This window comes from Abramis brama, assembly GCF_963993115.1.
Source record: "Abramis brama genome assembly, chromosome: 7".
In the NCBI taxonomy this organism is placed as follows: domain Eukaryota; kingdom Metazoa; phylum Chordata; class Actinopteri; order Cypriniformes; family Leuciscidae; genus Abramis; species Abramis brama.
Window position 1 is genome coordinate 28,136,185 of NC_139969.1, and position 19,355 is coordinate 28,155,539.

A 19,355-nucleotide genomic window follows, 5' to 3' on the forward strand; every position below is an offset into this window, starting at 1 on the left:
AGAAAACTCTGTGGAACCTCTAGTGGACCTCTCCGAAGAGCTGAAATCAGACACAGAGCTGCTGGGAATGTTTTCTGATAACATTGGAAAGCAAACAGAGGAGCCCGGTAGGCCATTATGACTGTCTCTAAACATATGAGAAGAAATGACAGCACATGTTTGCTGTTCTGATGAGCCCCTTTAATGGGGTCCAGCTCTCTAACTCTAATATTGTCGGTGTCTGGGAATCTGCTTTGAAATGGGAACTTCATAAGTTCATAATGTTCTCGAATACTCTTAAAACCCCTTTGAAAATAAAGGCATGTGCTTAGATGACTGATATAAAGTATGCCTGTTAATGAATGTTCATACAAAAGTTACGTTTTTTGGGGTTGTCAAATGTAGCACGTTGGCACATGCAATCTATTTAGCAGCGTTAATTATTTTTGACGCCGTTAGCACATTAACGCATAACTCTTTTAATTTGTTCTGTGCAATTTATAAACATCTCCCTTTATCACACGCATACAATAAAGCGCAATATGCATTTCTCGGTAAATGGAGAAAGACTTGCATTTCATTTATTTATAAGTCAAACCCAAATGGGGTGTTTAACAAAAGTAATTTGCATTGTATGGTGGAACTTTATTATTTTAAACAAGGTAAACACTGTCATTCATAGAAATGTTAATGCAAACAGGTCAGCGGCAAAAACAACTGTACTCGTGTAGGATTTTGTCCATAAAGTATTTATAAAATAGTTTTATTCCATGATTGCACATTTGCAATTTCTGTACGTATTTCCCGTGAGTTTAGTGCGGTTTGAGAAATATAGAATATATTATTTGTGTGACTCTACAGCAGAAATACACCTCTAATGTCTTATAGTGTACAGTCAGATAAACTTTGTTTGAAATATATAATAAAATGTTTAATATCTAAATATTTAATAACCTATAAGAGATTGTTTTTTCATTTTGTTAATTTTCTTGGCATTTCCATATTTCATTCTTAGCTCATTTTAATTTACATTGTGTATGAATCATCTGCAGAATCTTTCTTTTTCTCTTCACTGTGCTGATCCCTCATTGTGTTTGGTTTGGGTCTTTGTAGGTCTTGATTTTTGCCCTTTCCAAGTTGAGTACTCTCCTTCACCATTTGGTAAGAGCTCATGATCATGTTTTTTGATTATTTTCTTTTTCTTCTATTCTCTCACACCCTTTTGCTTGGCTTCTATTGGCACTTTTCTGTTACTGTTTGATTGTTGACACATCACTCACAATGCTTACTGCACCTGAATCCAACCATTATGTATCTGCAGTCTATTTAGTTTCACTAAGTAAAACTTCCCATAATGGACAGCAGCAATCCAGTGCTAGATTAACAGAATGTGGTCAAGGACGCTTCTCTTATACCCGCACAGAACTGAGATGTTCTATAGACCGGCATTTCAGAAAACCGAAGGCACTGATGAATGGCCTTCCTCCCATGAACAACAGTCAGGGCCTCTTTCTGAATGTATAAGTGAAAAATAGGTGCTCTGTTCCTCTGAGATCCACTGAGTCCTTGGTTTGATGAAAAGGAACCAACCCAGTATTTTGTGAAAGATGCTGAGCTATCATCCCTGCTGTAAAAACAGCCTTGGAGGATGAGCCCACGTGACCTCCCTCAGAGCCTACAGTTATATTTCTAGTTAAATTATTTGCAGCACTAAGTTGTTTATTCAGTTTTGTCCATGGCAGATATGACGGCAGATAGCAAGATCCACAACCTGCTCCTGTCCGGTTTTGCTTATTAGTTTTTGTTCAGTGTTAGAGGGATAGTTTACCTAAAAAGTTCTGTCATCACCTACTCACCCTCACTTATTGTCATTCCAAACCTGTATAACTTTCTTATAGAGAACACAAAATATATTTTTGAAGAATGCGTCAATTGTTTTTGTTTGTAAAATGGAAGTCAATGGGATCCAAAATAACATTGGACCCCACTGACTTTTGTTAAATAGAAGAAAATAATACAACATGAGGGTGAGTAAATTAACATTTTTATTTTTGGGTAAACTATTCCTTCAATTTTTGAAGATCCACCATGACAAACCCAATTTCAGAACATCAGGGTCCAGTGGCATGTTTTGTTTGTTGAGATGAGCGTGACAATATTTGTGTGCTTTTCTGTATATGTGTTTGTGTAGGTCTGGACGTTGCTCCTTTAACAGAAGATGCATCTGCCTCATCTCAAACTCATCTAGGCCGAACTTACCCACGTCAGGTGCCCGAGGAGCCACTGGATGGCATCCTAAGCCCTGAACTGGACAAGATGGTCACTGATGGTCTGTATATAACAAATGTATGCATTGTTGAATAGTAATATTTGTTCTTGACACATCTAAATGTAAACACTGAATCTTTCTGCCATACAGAATCAATACTCAGCAGACTCTACAAAATACCAGGTAGGTTATATACTCAAAGCACCAACTGCCAGAGAGCACGTTAAGTCATTGTGTTGTTAATATTAGACCTGTTTCCTTGCAGAGCTTGGTGGGAAGGATGTGGAGGATCTCTTCTCAGCTGTCCTGAGTCCCAGCACCAGCCAACCTCCTCAGATGCATCAACAGATCCAGGGAGCTCAAACCCTGCATGGTCCCCCAGGCCATGGTTTACATCCCTCCCAACCAAACTCAGGTTTGTTGTAGGAAAATAATCAATGTTATGCTTGAGTGATATGGTTGAGACTGACAGTAATGCTTGTCTATGTAATTTAAAGGTGATGCATGTCCATGTTAAAACATTCCCATATTGATTTGAATTTGCACAGACAACTTGCAAGAAGTTGAAGTTGACTTCTAAAAGAGTATGAAAAAAAAAATCTGAATTTGAGTATCCCCACCAGGGGTGCATTTCCCATAAGCATTGTTAGCTAACTGTGGTCGCAAGTTCCATTGTTTCCAACAAAGTTTCAGTGATTCCCCAATCCATGGTTCCAATGAATATTCGCAAACAGCATTGCAAAGTTTTTGTTTGGAACTACTGCTCTCAGCTTGTGTTTAGAAGCATAGTTCAAGAAACCTATTTGACAGCAGTTATTGTTTTTGTAAGTCGTTGGGGATGGTAGTTGTGCAAAAATCACACATTTCACCTTTACCAAAATACTCTGGGTTTTGCACCAACTCAGTTGATGGTATCTGTGGCGTTTTGTATAATCCCTCAAGTGCATTACTGTAAAGACGTTTTTTCTGCAAACTGACACATTACTGTACGTTGTGATAAATCTTGAAGGCCAGGCATTGTTTTATGCACTGTTGGTCAGTTGTGTTGATATGTTTTTGTACAGGAATGTCTTCACGAATGCCAGTGATGAATGGTTTGATGGAACCCAAACAGGAGTTTTCACAGTCCTCGATTGGTCCTGGAACAGGGCCTGATATGGCTCGAAATATCCCCTCAATGCAGCGCATGCCTTTCTCAGACAATCTTAGGTCAGTTATGAGTATATTTGTTTCAGACAAATGCACACCCTCACATATCTAAATTGCAGTAACATGTTCTTGTTAAGTAGGTAAAAATATTGTGGCCTAGTTAGATAAAATCAGGATTTTAGATGACTGTTATTATATCCACTGTGAAGGGACAGGAAGTTCAATCTGATAGCGCAGGAGACTGCTGGTCCGTGGTCCGCTACAGGGTCATCTTCTGCATCTGCTCCAGCCGCTGCCTCGGAGGTGGAGGGAGACTCCATGTCCACTGCACAGAAAAGCACGCTGAAGTGGGAGAAAGAGGAAATGCTCGGAGAACTTGCCACTGTTGCACCCGTCCTGTACACTAATGTCAACTTCCCAAACCTCAAGGAGGAATATCCAGGTCTGCGAAGAGAATTTAAAGTGATCGGTCAAATGCAGCTTTGTAAATCAGTAAAATACTATGTTACAATAAACATGAATTTCCATTAGCAGCCCATTTTACTATATTTAATATGTAATCTGACATATTATATATTAAAGTAAATAAGATCTATTTTGATTTACATGTTGAACTTAAATGACACCATCTCTTCTGTCTCTCATTGTTAGTCTTCTAATAGATAATTTTATTTTTATGTTATAACCATACAGATTGGTCAACACGAGTAAAACAAATCGCAAAACTGTGGAGAAAAGCAAGTTCACAGGACCGGGCTCCATATGTGGTAAGTTGCACAGTATCAGCTGTAATACAACGAGGACATCATCATCACATTATTATGCTATGACAAAAAGTACTTTATAGTTCAGCAGCACTGTAAAATGCCTCTCTCTTTGGCTATTAAGGGCCTACAAAATGTAGATAGAAATTTTTGGATCAATTACAGAAAAGAGCAGCATATATTGTTTTTGTGTTTTGGGAAGCTGGTTTGCTGGTGAACCAGCACATGCAGTGTTTTGAATGCTGGTGTGCTGGCTTGTCGACTAGCTTCACCTGCTAAATTTTGCTGGTTAATAACATGGCTATGATGGTCTACCCTCTAGAGCAGCATCAGACCACCACTAAACAGCATAAATCAGCATGGAATTTATTTCAGCTGGGTATAGGGACACTTTAGTGTTGCTCAAAGTTAGAAGAATAAATTGGGCCCTAGGAGCTCATTACAGTCTGAGAGATAAATAAAAAATAAAAAAGATATGATTAAAGGGAACATTACCTTGACATGAAGGAGTCTAGGCCGACTTAAAATAATAATAAAAAAGCTTTTAGACAATTAATCTTAAAACCATGTAATTTTAGCAAATGTATGCAACCATTGAATTTCAATGGTCTTTCTTTGATATCAAACCTGCACGACTATACCATTCACAGCAAAAGGCCAGAGATAACAGGGCAGCCCTACGCATTAACAAGGTCCAAATGTCCAACGAGACCATTAAGCGGCAGCCGACCCAGCCTCAGCAGCCTTTAGAAGAGTTTGATCCTGCTATTCCACCCCTGGACCCAGAGTTACTGTTCAAAGATCCACTGAAGCACAAGGAATCAGAACATGAACAAGAATGGAAGTTTAGACAGGTAAGTCTAATATATGTTTGTGTTTGGAAAATGGCTAAATGACAGTTTGTCTAAACATACCACTGGACCCTGATGTCCTGAAATTGGGTTTGTCATGGTAGATCTACATTAAAGGAATAGTTTACCCAAAAATAAAAATGTTAATTTACTCACCCTGATGTTGATCCAAATCTGTATACCTGTTCCTTTTGTGGACCACAAAAAATTATATATTTGCATTTTGAGCTACAGTTTTTAATGTTGTTGAAATGTTTGCAGAAGTGACCTTCAAAATAAACTATACTGAAGCATTTATTTCAGAGGGCAGAAAAGAATATGAATTTTTTTTTGAAACGTCATGTTTTTCAAGCATAAATTCACACATCTCAAGATCTCCTCAGAACTTCAAATGAATTATATCCGTGTTCTCTTTTGCCTACAAATAAATACACTGATCAAATGACATAAAAAATATAGGCTGCTCGATTATGGGGCAAAAATCATAATCACAAATATTATGGTCAATATTGAAATCACCATTATTTAACACAATTATTGGTGGGCGATATGATCAGTAGTCTTATTCCATGATATGAGTAATTTTAGTAAATCAGTCAAATTTCTAAATTTTCGATAGGCTACTTCAGCAAAACCTAATAGTAGGTTAACTAATATACAGTAGCTAAGTAAAAGGCCCTCAAAACAGTTACAAAAGACAAGTAAACTGTCAGTAATACAATAAGAACAAAGAAACTAATTACAAACAAAATAGCAGTGTTCAAATAAATACATCCGAACAAAAATACAAATTAAATAAACAGTGCTTTAAGTTTTTCATGAAGATGTACAAACAGTTGTATTCGGATAAGTAATAGCCTACAACAGAAATTGAATAATCAAATGTAAAATAACTCTGCATAGTCTTCACTGTACACATTATATGTATATTAATACATTAAAATACATCCCCCAGTATAGCAACAGCAGACTGCATATTACAACACTCACTTATTCAGCTGATTTGAATAGAAGAAGTTTAGCTTAGGGAGGAACGAAAGCGCATATAATATATAATCCTTTACCTCGATTATCTTGTTTTCATAATCGTTGAAAGCCAAAATTGAAATCGAAAATCAATTTTGATTAATGGCACAGCCCTAATTATTTACTTACATTCATATAGTTGTTTTGAACTCTAAAATAAAAACTTTATTAACTCTAAAATACTTTATTAATTCTCACTAATTACTATTACATGATTTTTATTTTTACTGTGCTGCATTGTGTATTTTAAATGAATCATAAATTGTACATTTTCTTACTATTTAATCATTAGAATATATATATTTTCGCTTATTGTTGCAGCAAATGAGACAGAAAAGTAAGCAGCAAGCTAAGATTGAAGCTACACAGAAACTGGAGCAGGTGAAGAATGAACAACTTCAACAGCAGCAGCAACAACTCCCATCAATCAGCCAATCTGAGGAAGACTCTTCCAGTGGCCTGAAGAGTCCTGTCTCTGTGCATTCTAACAATGAGAACATGTCTCCCAAGCAGCTCAGTTCAAAAAATGGGGTTTCAAAGTCACAGCTGCCTGGCACGCCTACATCATGTTCTCCTGATGATGTATTTTTGCGCCCTCATCCTCCACCCCCGTCTTCGGGATCTCAGCCTCAATCCCCTCAGATGTTCTCCCCAAGCTCCTCTGGCTCTAGACCATCCTCACCCTGGGATCCCTACACCAAAATGGTAGGCACACCCAGACCACCACCAACTGGTCAGGGAACTCCACGCCGTAACTCAGAATCAGGGAAATCTCCCAGGGGTCTTTCGGAGCCAATTGGCTCTCCAACAGCCATATGTAATGATCCCTATGCCAAGCCCCCAGACACTCCAAGGCCAGCAGGAGCTACAGATCCTTTTCTCAAGCCTATGTGCCCTCCTAGAGCAAGTCAAACTTTGGAAGGAAGACATCTTGTTGGCTCCCCAGGCCATGATCCTTTCTCTAGGGTGTCTGTGAGAAAGGAAGCCTATCAGAGGATGCCTCAAGGCAGGATGATACTCTCAGACCCTTATGCTCGTCCTTTACTCACTCCTATCCCAGGCAGCAATGAATCGGGGTCCGTCCAGGTCTTTAAAACCCCTATGCCACCTCCTCAGGCTCAGGAACAATATGCAGGTATGCATGCACGGAGAGTAAGTGGGGATCCTTTTGAAAGATCAATGATGCCCCCTCGTTCCTCTGAGGGATTCTCTCAGAATCAACATAATGATCCTTATGCACAGCCTCCGCTCACTCCACGTCCTGCAGTAAGTGACGGCTATGCAAATCAGAGGGTTTCACGGCAGCCCCAAACCCTCCCATTTCCTCAGTCTGGACCAATTGCACGCCAGCCTTCCTGTAATCCATATGCTCGAGCACCCTCTACTCCTCGGCCAGACTATTCTCAGTGTGATCCCTATGGACAACAACCTGTTACACCAAGACCTTCGAGTGACCCTTTTGCCCAATCTCCGTTTTCTAACCCCTATGCCAGAATGCCAGGCACACCTAGACCACATGACCCTGAACCCTACACTCAGCAGCCTGCATCTCGCCATCCAGTCATGATGAATCAACCCTCTCAGCAGCAGACTCTAAACCCCATAATGTCCCCTATGTCAATGGACCCTTATGCACAACCCCCTGGGACCCCACGCTCAGGAATGGCAGACCGGTTCCCCAAGTCTCCGAGTCACCAAAGGACTGCTGATCCTTTTAGTCAATCTCCTGTACTGCCACGCTTGGTAGGGCCCGATCATCATGCACAGTCAATGGGAAGGTCCCAGCTATTACCTAATGATTCATGTGCACATCTAACACAAACACCTCACCCTGGAGGTGTCGGACAGGGATTGGGACCTGGGCCCATGTCCAATCAAGATCCATTCTCCTCTCCTCAAGTGCTGATGCAAGACACATTTGCCAGTCCAACAAAACATGGACCTCAGACCCTCAAACATCTAGGTATGACAGATGATACCAGATCTCAGCAGATATCCAGTCAACCTAATCAGACTCCCATCCATGACCCCTTTGAGCAGGCCGCCATAATTCCCCATTCTCAGTGTGGAGAAAATAAGGAGCAACAAGGATTAGTTCAGAGTATCAGTTCCCACACCATGGGGCAGCCCAGCACCGGAGTTCAAACAGTACCACTTGCTGAAGCTGAGGAAAGACTCAGACAGGTGTTGTTTTATTTTATTGCTACTCTATTTAAGATGGTTTTATTTCTAATGAGGTGCAATATATCAGTTACAATGTATAATTTGTACAACACCAATTAACACATTCCATTAATTTGTTCACAGCGTCAGCGTATTCGAGAGCTAATCCTCAAACAGCAACAGCAGAAAAGTGCCATACGTCAAGACAAGGGTGTACAGGATCATCCACTGTCCATGCCTCCAGGAACCCCTCAACACTGGAGTCAGGAGTCTACAGGCCAGCAGAATGAAATTTTTAATCGCCCACCACCACCATATCCTGGTCCAGGAGCTGTAAGAGCCCCTCAGAGATTTCATGGGCCATACCCAGGGGATCAGCAGGGGCATTTCCCTGAAGGCCACTTTCCTAGACCACAGTTTCCTGGGGATGCCGACTCAAATATAAGGCAGCTTGGGCCAAGGTGGGTGAATTTGCATACTACCAAACTTGTAGCACTTTGCATTAATGAAGGGACTACATTTGTTCAAAAATGCAAAAATGGTAATCTTCTTTTGTTGATTTTAGGATGCCCCTCACTTCTAGTGTCCAAGGTCCTATGGGAGCTCCAAGACCTCATCAAATGCAGGACTCAATAATTGAAGCTCATCCACAGATGAGAAGATCCATGTCCATGGACTTGGGAAAATCAATAGGTGGCAGCCCTTTAGTAACCTCACATTTGCCACCTCGTGGCATGCACATGCAACAGCATAACATTATGGGGGCTTTCATAGAACTGAGACACAGAGCACCAGATAACAGACTGCGGCTTCCCTTTGGACCACCTGTTATGCAGGGAAATCGAATGGAATTGCCCTCACACCAACGACCCCCAGGTTTCTTGGTGGGCCAAGAAATGGGATTCCCCTTCAATCAGGTTCCAAAGACAATGAACACAACAATGAATCAGTCTCAGGTAGCTGTTACACAGATGCAGGCATCTCTGAGCTTGGGGAATTTACAGCAGGCCAATATTCCGCTGAGAGCTGGACATCCACAAATCCCCCTGACAAGGTCTATTAGCCAACCTGCTTCCAATGAGACCCTCAGTGCACCCTTACTCACAAATATTGCTACATCTGCTGTACAAAATGATGAGGTCCCTTTATCCTCAAATGAAGTACCCGAGGAGAAAATTGATACTGATGAATCTGCTGTGAAGGACCTTGAAGATGTTGAGGTGAAGGACCTTGTTGATGCCGATTTAGAGAACCTAAATCTTGACCCAGACGATGGAAAGGACTTGGATCTTGAAACAAATGACCTGCATCTAGATGACTTCTTAACATCTGGTAAATTTGATATAATTGCTTATGCTGATGCTGATTTAGATCTTAGTGAGGACCTGGATCTCAGTGATCCTATGGAAGACCACCCTGAGACGTCTGATGTCCAAAAGACCAAAGCTGAGAAAAAGACTGAAAGTTTTGATGACACATCCTCATCATCATGTTCTACAAGTGGCGAAGTGGTGGACAAAACTGCCCAGTCTCAAGGTCACATCAGTAAAGACGTTCCTCAGGATCAGGTGTTGGTTTCTCTGAAAACAGAGGATAGCAAAAATGGAATTAAAGATTGCTTGTCCCAAAACACTTCTTGTAAGAATCAGATAAATGATAGTGCTGCCATTAATCAAGCAAGCTTTGAAAGTGATATTGATGCCAGTTTACAGGTTTCAAAGACTGGAATTCACCCTGATGCTACTCCAGTGCTTTCAAGTATGCTGGTCAATGTACAGCCAGAAGGTGAATCACTAAAGCAGGAACACTGTGGTCAGTCAGCGGCACAAAGCAACCCTCCAAATCAGGAAGCTACAATGTCACTCAGTAGTTCTATGCTGGGGCAAGGAAACTTCTCAGTGCAGGGGATGGATTCTGGCCTCAGTATTGGCCAATCGTTGGTGTCTTCTCATGGCGAAAGTGAATTAGAAGTCCCGGGCTCCATTCAGGAACAGCAACAAAGCCATATTTTCGGTATGGATCAAAAAGATGCTGTACTCTCAGGGGAACAACACAGTATTCTTACACAACAGGCAATGTTGTCACAGCAAGGTCTTCTGAACAGACCACTGCTTCTGGAGGAGCAGCCACTTCTTCTCCAAGATCTCCTGGATCAGGAAAGACAGGAGCAACAACAGCAGAAGCAAATGCAAGCAATGATAAGACAACGTTCCAGTGACTCATTCTTCCCCAACATAGGTAAGGTTTAGATCATATAAAACTATGTACTTTTGTTCTTCCTTGATGCCTCAAGATTAGGCCGTTCTCTGTTTTACATGTAGTAAACAGCTGGTCAAAAACTGAAAAGATAAGAAACTTATTGTACAACATTTGACTGTTTCAGTGTACACATAGAACGACTTGCTTACAAACTGCTAAATTCAGTTTTGAACTGCTGCTTGCCTGGAAATTTGGAAACAAAGTACAGTGTTCAGTGTTATTCCAGCACAATTTTCTAGTCCTGTGGCCAGTTGCATAAACTGTTAAGACTAGTCTTACAAGTTAGTCATCCAATTTTATTCTTTAAAATTGTTAATAACTTTTTAAAGTCAGTAACATAAAAATGTAGATTGGTCTAATTTGACACCGAACAGTAAGACTGATTACTCCGAACTAACTTCTAGTTGACCATACTAGTTCTTAAGACACAGTCTTAACATAATGGCTATGTTTATGCAACTGGCCCCTGATGTTTACTGTCAAATGCATTTTTGTGATTTACATCATAAACCTTATAAAATCAAATTTCTTAAAGAAAACAAAACTAAGTTATGTAATTAAAGGAATATTCCGGCAGCATCCTGTTGTGCATTTCCACAGAAAATAATTTGAACTTTTTATACATTTACACATTTTGTACAGTTTAATTTTATTTTATTTTTTTAACAAGCTTATTAACAGAAATGCACTTATAATTAAAGTCTATGGGATTGCCCCATAAACTTTGATTTGATTGTAACACTTTTTTTGCCTGTTTTTACAAACTGAGGTATAAAAGTTTTGTCAGTGATAATTAGTAGCATGCTACAGATGCAGTCAATAGAGTTTTACTTCTATATAACCCAAAATAATAATTTAAAATGCATTCTGTATGTTTTTATCCCAAGCTAAATAATTTATATATTTGTACGTTATATTTTGTAAGAAACATATTTTGGCTATATACATGTGACTATAATTTACATAAATGTGCATACTTTTTTCAATGATTTATTCAGATTTCGATGCTATCACTGACCCTATAATGAAGGCAAAGATGGTTGCATTGAAAGGAATCAATAAAATGATGGTTCAGAACAACATGGGAATGACGTCAATGGTCGTAAACAAGTGAGTTCATAGTCTTGTTTGTTTAACTGAAATATTAATAGATTTATTTCAGTGTGTATGTGCATGTGCACTAATGGTTCATCCATTATTCCTCTTTTCACAAAATCCCAATTAGTGTCCAGACAGGGCAGGCGCTACCTGGTCCTGATGAAGTTGTATCTCCGATGCAATTGGCTGGACAGGTGAGAAACTTTGCATATTAGAATGTCTGGTCTACACATCCTCCACCCCTTTCGTGTTTGCTTATTAAATATTTTGGCTAATTTAATTTTCCTTTAGAAACTAATAAGAGTGTAATATTCTCAGCTGTAGTTTCAATGCATTTCTCATAATTTCTTCCTTAATCAATGCATAAAAGTTGTGCAGATCAAGTCCATAATGATTGTGTAATTTTGTCGTAAATCTCACATTTAGGATGGCAAACTTGCTCCTCAAATGGCACTACCCAATCCCCCGAATTTTGGAACAGGATTTGCCCGTAAGTTTTTAATAATTATTGATATCATTATACAGTCCATATTGTTTATCTTCCAGTTACAGGGCAAACATTCTGAATATGAATATGTATAATGTGTAATGTAATTCCAGATTATGCATTTACTGAACATATTTAAATGTTATTTTACCTTTAATGTAAACACAAAAATGTACTCTTTAAACCAGTAATTAATAATTCCAACCTTTCCCCCATTAAGATGACACACAGAAGGTTCAGTATGAGGACTGGCTCAGGGAAACTCAGCAGCTGCTTCAGATGCAGCAGAAATATTTGGAGGAGCAGATTGGGGCCCACAGAAAGTCAAAAAAGGCCCTGTCAGCCAAGCAGAGAACTGCCAAGAAAGCAGGACGGGAGTTTCCTGAAGAAGACGCAGAGCAGCTGAAACATGTGACAGAGCAGCAGGGGGTTGTGCAGAAACAGCTGGAGCAGGTAAAGCACACACATAATATCAGTCATCCATGGTTTTATCTTCATGAGCTGATTTGTTTAAAGGTGTCTCTGGCCTCTCTTTCTGAAAACTAAACCTATTAAAACACTTTTCAGTTCATAAGATAATCCCAAAAAGCATTGAAAAGTACATTTAAAATACATTTCATGATTGTCCTTTAACAGAGAACTATTCACTTATACAATATCTATAAAGACAACTATAATGATAAATATATTAGCATCCTAGCTAATGCATGATAACCTGCCAATTTAAATGTTCAAGTTTTTTAAAGTAAGGTGGATTCTGATTAGCTGTCAATGTTTTTATCGTTCATCAGATGGAAAAAAAATGTTCTGGGAGTGATTACAACGTGTCAATATTGTTATAGTGGTTGTGTGGACTACCCTATTATCATAGAATTATAACGATTATTAAAACTTTATAGTTATAGATAAAGTTATAGTTATCGTCCTTGGTGTGAACAGGCCTTTAATCATCTCACCCTTCAGTAGTTTTTCAGAATGTTTTAACAAGTGAATACAAATTCCTTGAATCCTTAAATATTTGTATGACTATTTCCCTATGTAATAGTCAAATAAAGAATTTTAATAAAGTAAGATTTTTTTTGCAGTAATCAAGGACAGAACATGTTCCAAAAAGAAAAATTAAATCATTTAAATCTGTGGTTCAGCTATGGTCTTTACAATTTGAAAAAGTAATTTTCTATGAAAAAACAATTTCTGATGTAAGAAATACTATTACATTTACTAACAATTAATGTCTAATGAAGAGTAGTAGTATTATTTCTAATATACAGTTGACATTATATTAGTTTAGATGTCATGTCATTATCTAGCAACAATACTTTATAACATAAATTGTCTTTCTGATATATTGTGATGAATCCTTAAAACAAGGACATATTCTTAAATCTTCCATTCCAGTTCTTTCAAATCTCCCTCAAACTTTGTGACATTTTCTTGTAAGTTCAAGGACATTTTGGAATGAATGGGACAAGTACATGTAGTAAATGTTTCAGTCCAATTTAAAAGGATTTTTCTCTGCTTTTTGTAGATTCGCAAGCAGCAGAAGGAGCATGCAGAGCTGATAGAGGAGTACAGAGTTAAACAGCAGCAACAGGGTGGCATGCAGCCCCCAGTGATGCCTGGAATGCCACCAATGCAGCCTCATACTGGCATGATGCCAGTTGGGCCCCCCATGAACCAACCTATGATGGGTCCCATGATGCCGATTCAGCTTCATCCTGGCCAACCAGATGCAGCTAATGTGTCCAACACAGCAGGCTGGCACCCTGGTGCACCTGTTCCTAGTGGAGGACCTCAAATGCCAGGAGTAATGCCCGCTCAAGTAGTTCAGGCACAGCCTCCACAGCCGACAGTGGCTAGGCCCAGTCAGGGGCAGGCAGGTGGCGAGTCTCCTCACGTGAATTTCGATGATACCAACCCATTTAGCGAAAGTTTCCAGGAGCGTGAGCGCAAGGAGAGACTACGGGAGCAGCAGGAGAGGCAAAGAGTTCAGCTCATGAAGGAGGTGGAAAGGCAGCGTGTGAAACACTGCATGGAGCAACAGCAGGTTCCTAACTGCCAAGATGGTACCATGAGGGCCCTGTCCCAGATGCCTTTTTACAACCAGGATCTACCGCAGGACTTCATGCAGCCACCCAGAATGCAGCAGCAGATGCAAGGGCCACCATTTCCACAGCAACAAGGCATGCAACCAGGGTTCATTGGAGGACCTTCCAGACCAATGATGGGTAACGGTCCATTCCCTCAGGAAATGGGACCGGGATTTGTTTCTGAGAACTTAGCACCCCATGGGCCTAACTTTGTCCAGGCACAAGCTAGACCTCAGAGATACCCTGGGCCAAATATGATGCCTCAAAATGCAGCTCAAGGGCATCCATTTCCAATGGATGGACCCACACCCTTGCCTCCAAACTTTCCAGTTCCTGGTCCATCACTTATCCAGCTGTACTCCAACATCATCCCGGAGGAGAAGGGTAAGAAGAAAAGGAACCGCAAGAAGAAGAAAGACGATGATTGTGAGTCACTGAGAGCTCCTTCTACACCTCACTCTGACCTGACAGCCCCGTTAACACCCTGCGTGTCAGATACGTCATCCACACCGACAAGGAACCCAATGGTCTTCGGCGACCATGAGTTCTGCGAGATGTCCCAACCTGGATCGTCTACTCCAGGCTCCATGAGCAGCCAGCCGCACTCTGAGCTGGAGCGCCAGCTCTCTGAAGGCAGCTGTGGTGGAGGGCCAGAGATGACCATGAGCCATCAGGAGATGCATGACAGGATCCTCTCCAACATCAAATTGGAGAAGGTGGAGGCGAGTGACTGTCATGGACATAAGGGAATGGAAATGGAAATAGGAATAGGCATGGTCAAGGTAGAAGGAGAGAGGGAAGGAATGATGCTTCATCATGCGAATCAAAGTCCAGCCAACAGCTTGAAAGGAGAAGCTGGGAATGAACTCCTCAAACACCTCCTAAAGAATAAGAGGACTCCACCTCACCAGAGGTCTGAAGACAGTCTGAGGTCAGAGGAAGAGGGATCAACGGACAGCAAAGCATTTCTGCGACAGTGCTCCATGGATAGCAGTGGGGTGAGTGATTAAGGATGCTTAATTTTCATTTTAAAACATGAAACATGTAAACACATGAGTCATGACTGTGTTATTTTCCCTTCCCCACAGACATTCTCGGATTCAAACCACCCTGATTTCCCTGGACCATTACTTCCAGAGGACAAGAAGAAACAGAGGAACAAGAGGGCACCCAAGAGCGGAGACAGACCCGCCCCCCGCTGTAAAAAGAGGAAGAAAGAGGAGGATGAGAGTCAAGCAGTGTATTCCTCGACTGAGACAGTAATGACCCAATTAAAACAGGTAAGATACAAAATGCTTTATCTTTTCAGTCTAGTTTAGGCGTATTTACTTCCACTTTTTTGACTAATTTTATACTGGTTATCATTTAGTATTTTTAGCAATGTGATGGCTGAATTTTCATCAGGATCATTACCAGTCTTCAGTGTCACGTGGTCCTTCAGAAATCATTATATTAAGCAACTTTCTTATTATTATCAATGTTGAAAACAGTTGTGCTACTTTCAAATCCAATATTTTTTGTGGAACCCATGATTTTTTTAAATATACTTCTTTGATGAATAGTAAATTCAAAAGAACATCATCTTTTTGAAACTGAAGTATTTTGTAACATTATAAATGTCTTTACTGTCACTTGTTCAATTTAATGTGTCCTTGCTGAAAAAACATTGTGTGTTCTTGAAAGTCTTATTATCAAAGGTATTTTTATATTCTAAAATAATCTTCTTCTTCTAAATGCTAATTAAAAAAATATTTTTTGCTGTAACTTAAACTTGTTTCATTGCTGAAACTTTTCTTTAGTTATGTACAGTGGTCTGATTTATATGTGTAGGTAATAACAATTTTGTCATGCAGTTTGAAAATGAGTCTAGCATGTTTGCAGACATGATTACAGAGAGGCTGTGCCAAATTAACTCATGACAAAAGGAAGATGGTGCTGTGAAACATTTTGAACGCTTAACACATGAGAGAAAGTCACTGGTGAGCATCAAACAATGAGCTATATGATTGAGGAATCTAAGGCCATTACAGCAGTCTTGCTCCTGACTTTTGAAAATAAAGATTTCTCAATCAAAATTAAATTGTTTGTTCATTTGCATGTGTATTTTTTTAGATATGACAATTGTTACGAATTTAAAAAAAAAAAAAAAAAAAAAACAGGAATCAATACTTATTACTTTATTTAAAAAGGACACATGATATTTAGAAATGACAGTAAAGACATTTAAACTGTTTTAAAAGAGTTCTTTTTCAAATAAATGCTGTTCTCCTAAACTTTATATTCATCAAGAGTTAAGAAAAAATATATATTTCCACAAAAATTTTAAGCTGTTTTCAACATTGATAATAATCAGAAATATTTATTGAGCAATGTTTATTGAAAATATATTGAAACAGAAAACTTTCACATTTGCTGTTTTTACTGTATTTTTGATTGAACACATACTTGACATAATTGTTGACATATTTCTTTCTGTCCTCTTGAAAAAGCACCCTTATTTTGTCTGATCTAACTATACACTTAACAGAAACAATACTATTTTTGATAAAATATTTTAAAATATTTTTTAAGTTTATTTTATCTTTTATTATAATAAATGCTCATCACTTAAGAAGTTGTCAGGTTTCTGACAGGTTTTTTACATTTACATATGACCTCAGTAGCACAGGTTTCTCTCTTCTAACGCTTTTTTAAACATGACCTTTATCTCCCATTTCCCATATGTTGCTCTTTTTGTCTCATTGTTTCATTGCAGCAGCAGCTCTCTCTCTTGCCCCTAATGGAGCCTCTGGTGGGGGTGAACTTTGCCCATTTCATGCCCTATGGGGGCGGACAGCTGGATGGAGAGAGCCGTCTCTCGGGCACATTTGGAAGCGCCTCATTGGACGGTGTCTCAGACTATTACTCCCAACTGATTTACAAGGTAATTAAGAATAGCTAATAAAATACTCCATGACTGTACATTTGCTACTGAAGCATCAAGCGATCACTTTTATTACTTACATCAAGTCTCGTGATATCAGCAGTAAACTTCACTTATTAGATTTCATTTATGAGATGTGCAGATGGTCACTCATATTTGTATCTCTCTACAGCAGAATAACCTGAGCAACCCGCCCACCCCTCCTGCCTCCCTGCCCCCGACACCTCCTCCAGTGGCACGGCAGAAGTTGCTCAATGGCTTTGCCACAACAGAAGAGCTTGTCAGCAAAGGTGGTGTCATTGTCGGACATGATGGTGAGTGGCAAATTTGAATTTGATGTTGATAGTGATCATTTTGACTAGATATGGACAGGCCAATGAACTGTTTACGCTTGACTAGAGATAATAGGTTTGGCCAATGCTTTTTTAGCATTAATCACATATTTATCGGTTTTTGGTCAATATTGAGTCTACCAAAAAACGCCGCCATTTAGAAACGTAGCAGTTTGTAGTAGTAGCCCAAAACAAAAATCAATTTAGATCACAAAACATAATATTTCTAATGTACAATGGGAGCTAAGAAAAATACACTACTGACGCTGGTTGTTTTTTTTGGGGGGGGGTTTGTTTCAACAGTCACCAAAGGGTTGCTTTCTCGACCGCTGCAGTTTAAGGCTGAGGAGGAGCTGCTGGCTCGAGCACTGGCTCAGGGGCCCAAAACTGTGAATGTGCCGGCCTCTCTTCCCACCCCACCTCATAACAACCAGGAAGAGCTCAGGTCAGTACACGGATACCGAGAACTGGGATTACAGTTAGTCTAGCACAGTGCATGTAGCAAGTTTTTTTTTTAACAAATAGAAAAAATAGATAGAATAGAAATAAAAAGTGTTAGTATTAATGGGACAAGTATTAATGAAAAAGATGCATATTTAGCCGTTTCTTGAAAATGGCTAAGGACGGGTTGAGTTAGGCAGGTCATTCCACCAGCTTGGAACAGTCAAGGTAAAGGGCTGTGAAAGTGATTTTGTGCCTCTTTGGGATGGCACCACAAGGTGCCGTTCACTTGCAGAACGTAAGCTCCTAAGTTTAGGTATAGAGGTGCAGAGCCAGTGGTTTATCTGTAGGCAAACATCAGTGCCTTGAATTTAATGCGAGCGGCTATTGGCAACCAGTGAAAACTGATGAAGAGAGGCGTGACATGTGCTCTCGTCAGCTCGTTAAAGACCACTCTTGCTGCAGCATTCTGAATCAGTTGCAGAGGTTTGACAGTGCATGCTGGAAGGCCTGCCAAGAGAGCATTATAATTGTCCAGTCTGAATAGAACAAGAGCTTGGGCCTGATCTTCCTAATGTTGTATAAGGCAAATCTGCAGGGCCAGGAAGTTCTAGCAACGTGGTCTGTGAAACTTAGCTGATCATCAGTCACAACTCCATGGCTCCTGGCTGTCCTGGAAGGAGTTGTGGTGGATGAGCCTAGCTGAATGGAGAAGTTGTGATGAAGTGTTGGGTTGGTCCAAACCACAAGCAGTTCTTTCTTGGCAAGGTTGGGTTGGTGGCAAGGTGATGGTCCTTCATCCAGAAAGAAATGTCTGTTAGGCAGGCAGAGATGCGAGCAGCTACCCTCGGATCCTCTGGCCGCAATGAGAGGGACAGTTGTGTGTCATCACTATAGCAGTGATAGGAAAAGCCATGTTTCTGAATGGCCTGTGACATCATGTAGATGGAGAAGAGAAGTGGTCCAAGCACTGAGCCCTGAGGCACCCCAGTAGCTAGATGATGCAACCCTCCAAGATACCCTGAAGGACCTACCTGAGAGATAAGACTTGAACCACTGGAGTGCGGTTCCTGAGATGCTCATTATCATTAGGGTTGACAGGAGGATCTTTTAAAACTTTTAAACCATAGTGTAAAGAACTCATATTTAAACCTATCTAAGTAAACAACAAATCCTAGGGTTGATTTCTCAGTTAGGGGACTAGGGACTCTAGGATGATTTTATAGATAATTATTCTACTTTTAAATTCATTTAAAACAATTATTTTACTTTTAATTAAAGACAAAAAATTTCTCTATTTTTGGCTTGTCTTTTACCCAGACCTTTTAACTTCCCTCTATAATACATTTAGCGTTATAATCAGTAAAACTGTATCATCATCATTACACCAAAATCCACTTGAAGGTTGATCAAGGCCTTGATCAGGTCTTTATTGCAGAGCAAATGTTTTAACACAGATTAAATCTTTTTTAAGGAGTTTCATTTTCCAAAGCTATCAAAAGTGCGTAAAGGTAATGGTGGACA

At 39.8% G+C, this 19,355-nt stretch overlaps 1 protein-coding gene across 6 annotated transcripts in view; it reads left to right on the top strand.

Annotated features, from left to right (window-relative positions):
- Nucleotides 1-19,355, top strand: part of kmt2cb (lysine (K)-specific methyltransferase 2Cb) — a 104,961-nt gene that overhangs the window by 71,342 nt on the left and 14,264 nt on the right. For 3 of the 6 annotated variants that reach the window (XM_084118800.1, XM_084118797.1, XM_084118798.1), the window contains 21 exons: nucleotides 3-107; nucleotides 1,093-1,140; nucleotides 2,171-2,308; nucleotides 2,399-2,431; nucleotides 2,514-2,663; nucleotides 3,313-3,457; nucleotides 3,607-3,839; nucleotides 4,091-4,164; nucleotides 4,812-5,015; nucleotides 6,360-8,222; nucleotides 8,346-8,662; nucleotides 8,767-10,439; nucleotides 11,459-11,570; nucleotides 11,686-11,752; nucleotides 11,985-12,048; nucleotides 12,266-12,498; nucleotides 13,574-15,133; nucleotides 15,224-15,415; nucleotides 16,891-17,058; nucleotides 17,231-17,372; nucleotides 17,694-17,835. In XM_084118800.1, coding sequence (XP_083974926.1) covers nucleotides 3-107; nucleotides 1,093-1,140; nucleotides 2,171-2,308; nucleotides 2,399-2,431; nucleotides 2,514-2,663; nucleotides 3,313-3,457; nucleotides 3,607-3,839; nucleotides 4,091-4,164; nucleotides 4,812-5,015; nucleotides 6,360-8,222; nucleotides 8,346-8,662; nucleotides 8,767-10,439; nucleotides 11,459-11,570; nucleotides 11,686-11,752; nucleotides 11,985-12,048; nucleotides 12,266-12,498; nucleotides 13,574-15,133; nucleotides 15,224-15,415; nucleotides 16,891-17,058; nucleotides 17,231-17,372; nucleotides 17,694-17,835 — 7,663 coding nt within the window. The remainder of the gene's footprint in view (nucleotides 1-2; nucleotides 108-1,092; nucleotides 1,141-2,170; nucleotides 2,309-2,398; nucleotides 2,432-2,513; nucleotides 2,664-3,312; nucleotides 3,458-3,606; nucleotides 3,840-4,090; nucleotides 4,165-4,811; nucleotides 5,016-6,359; nucleotides 8,223-8,345; nucleotides 8,663-8,766; nucleotides 10,440-11,458; nucleotides 11,571-11,685; nucleotides 11,753-11,984; nucleotides 12,049-12,265; nucleotides 12,499-13,573; nucleotides 15,134-15,223; nucleotides 15,416-16,890; nucleotides 17,059-17,230; nucleotides 17,373-17,693; nucleotides 17,836-19,355) is intronic. The other 3 variants (XM_084118799.1, XM_084118802.1, XM_084118801.1) reach the window with 2 other exon arrangements.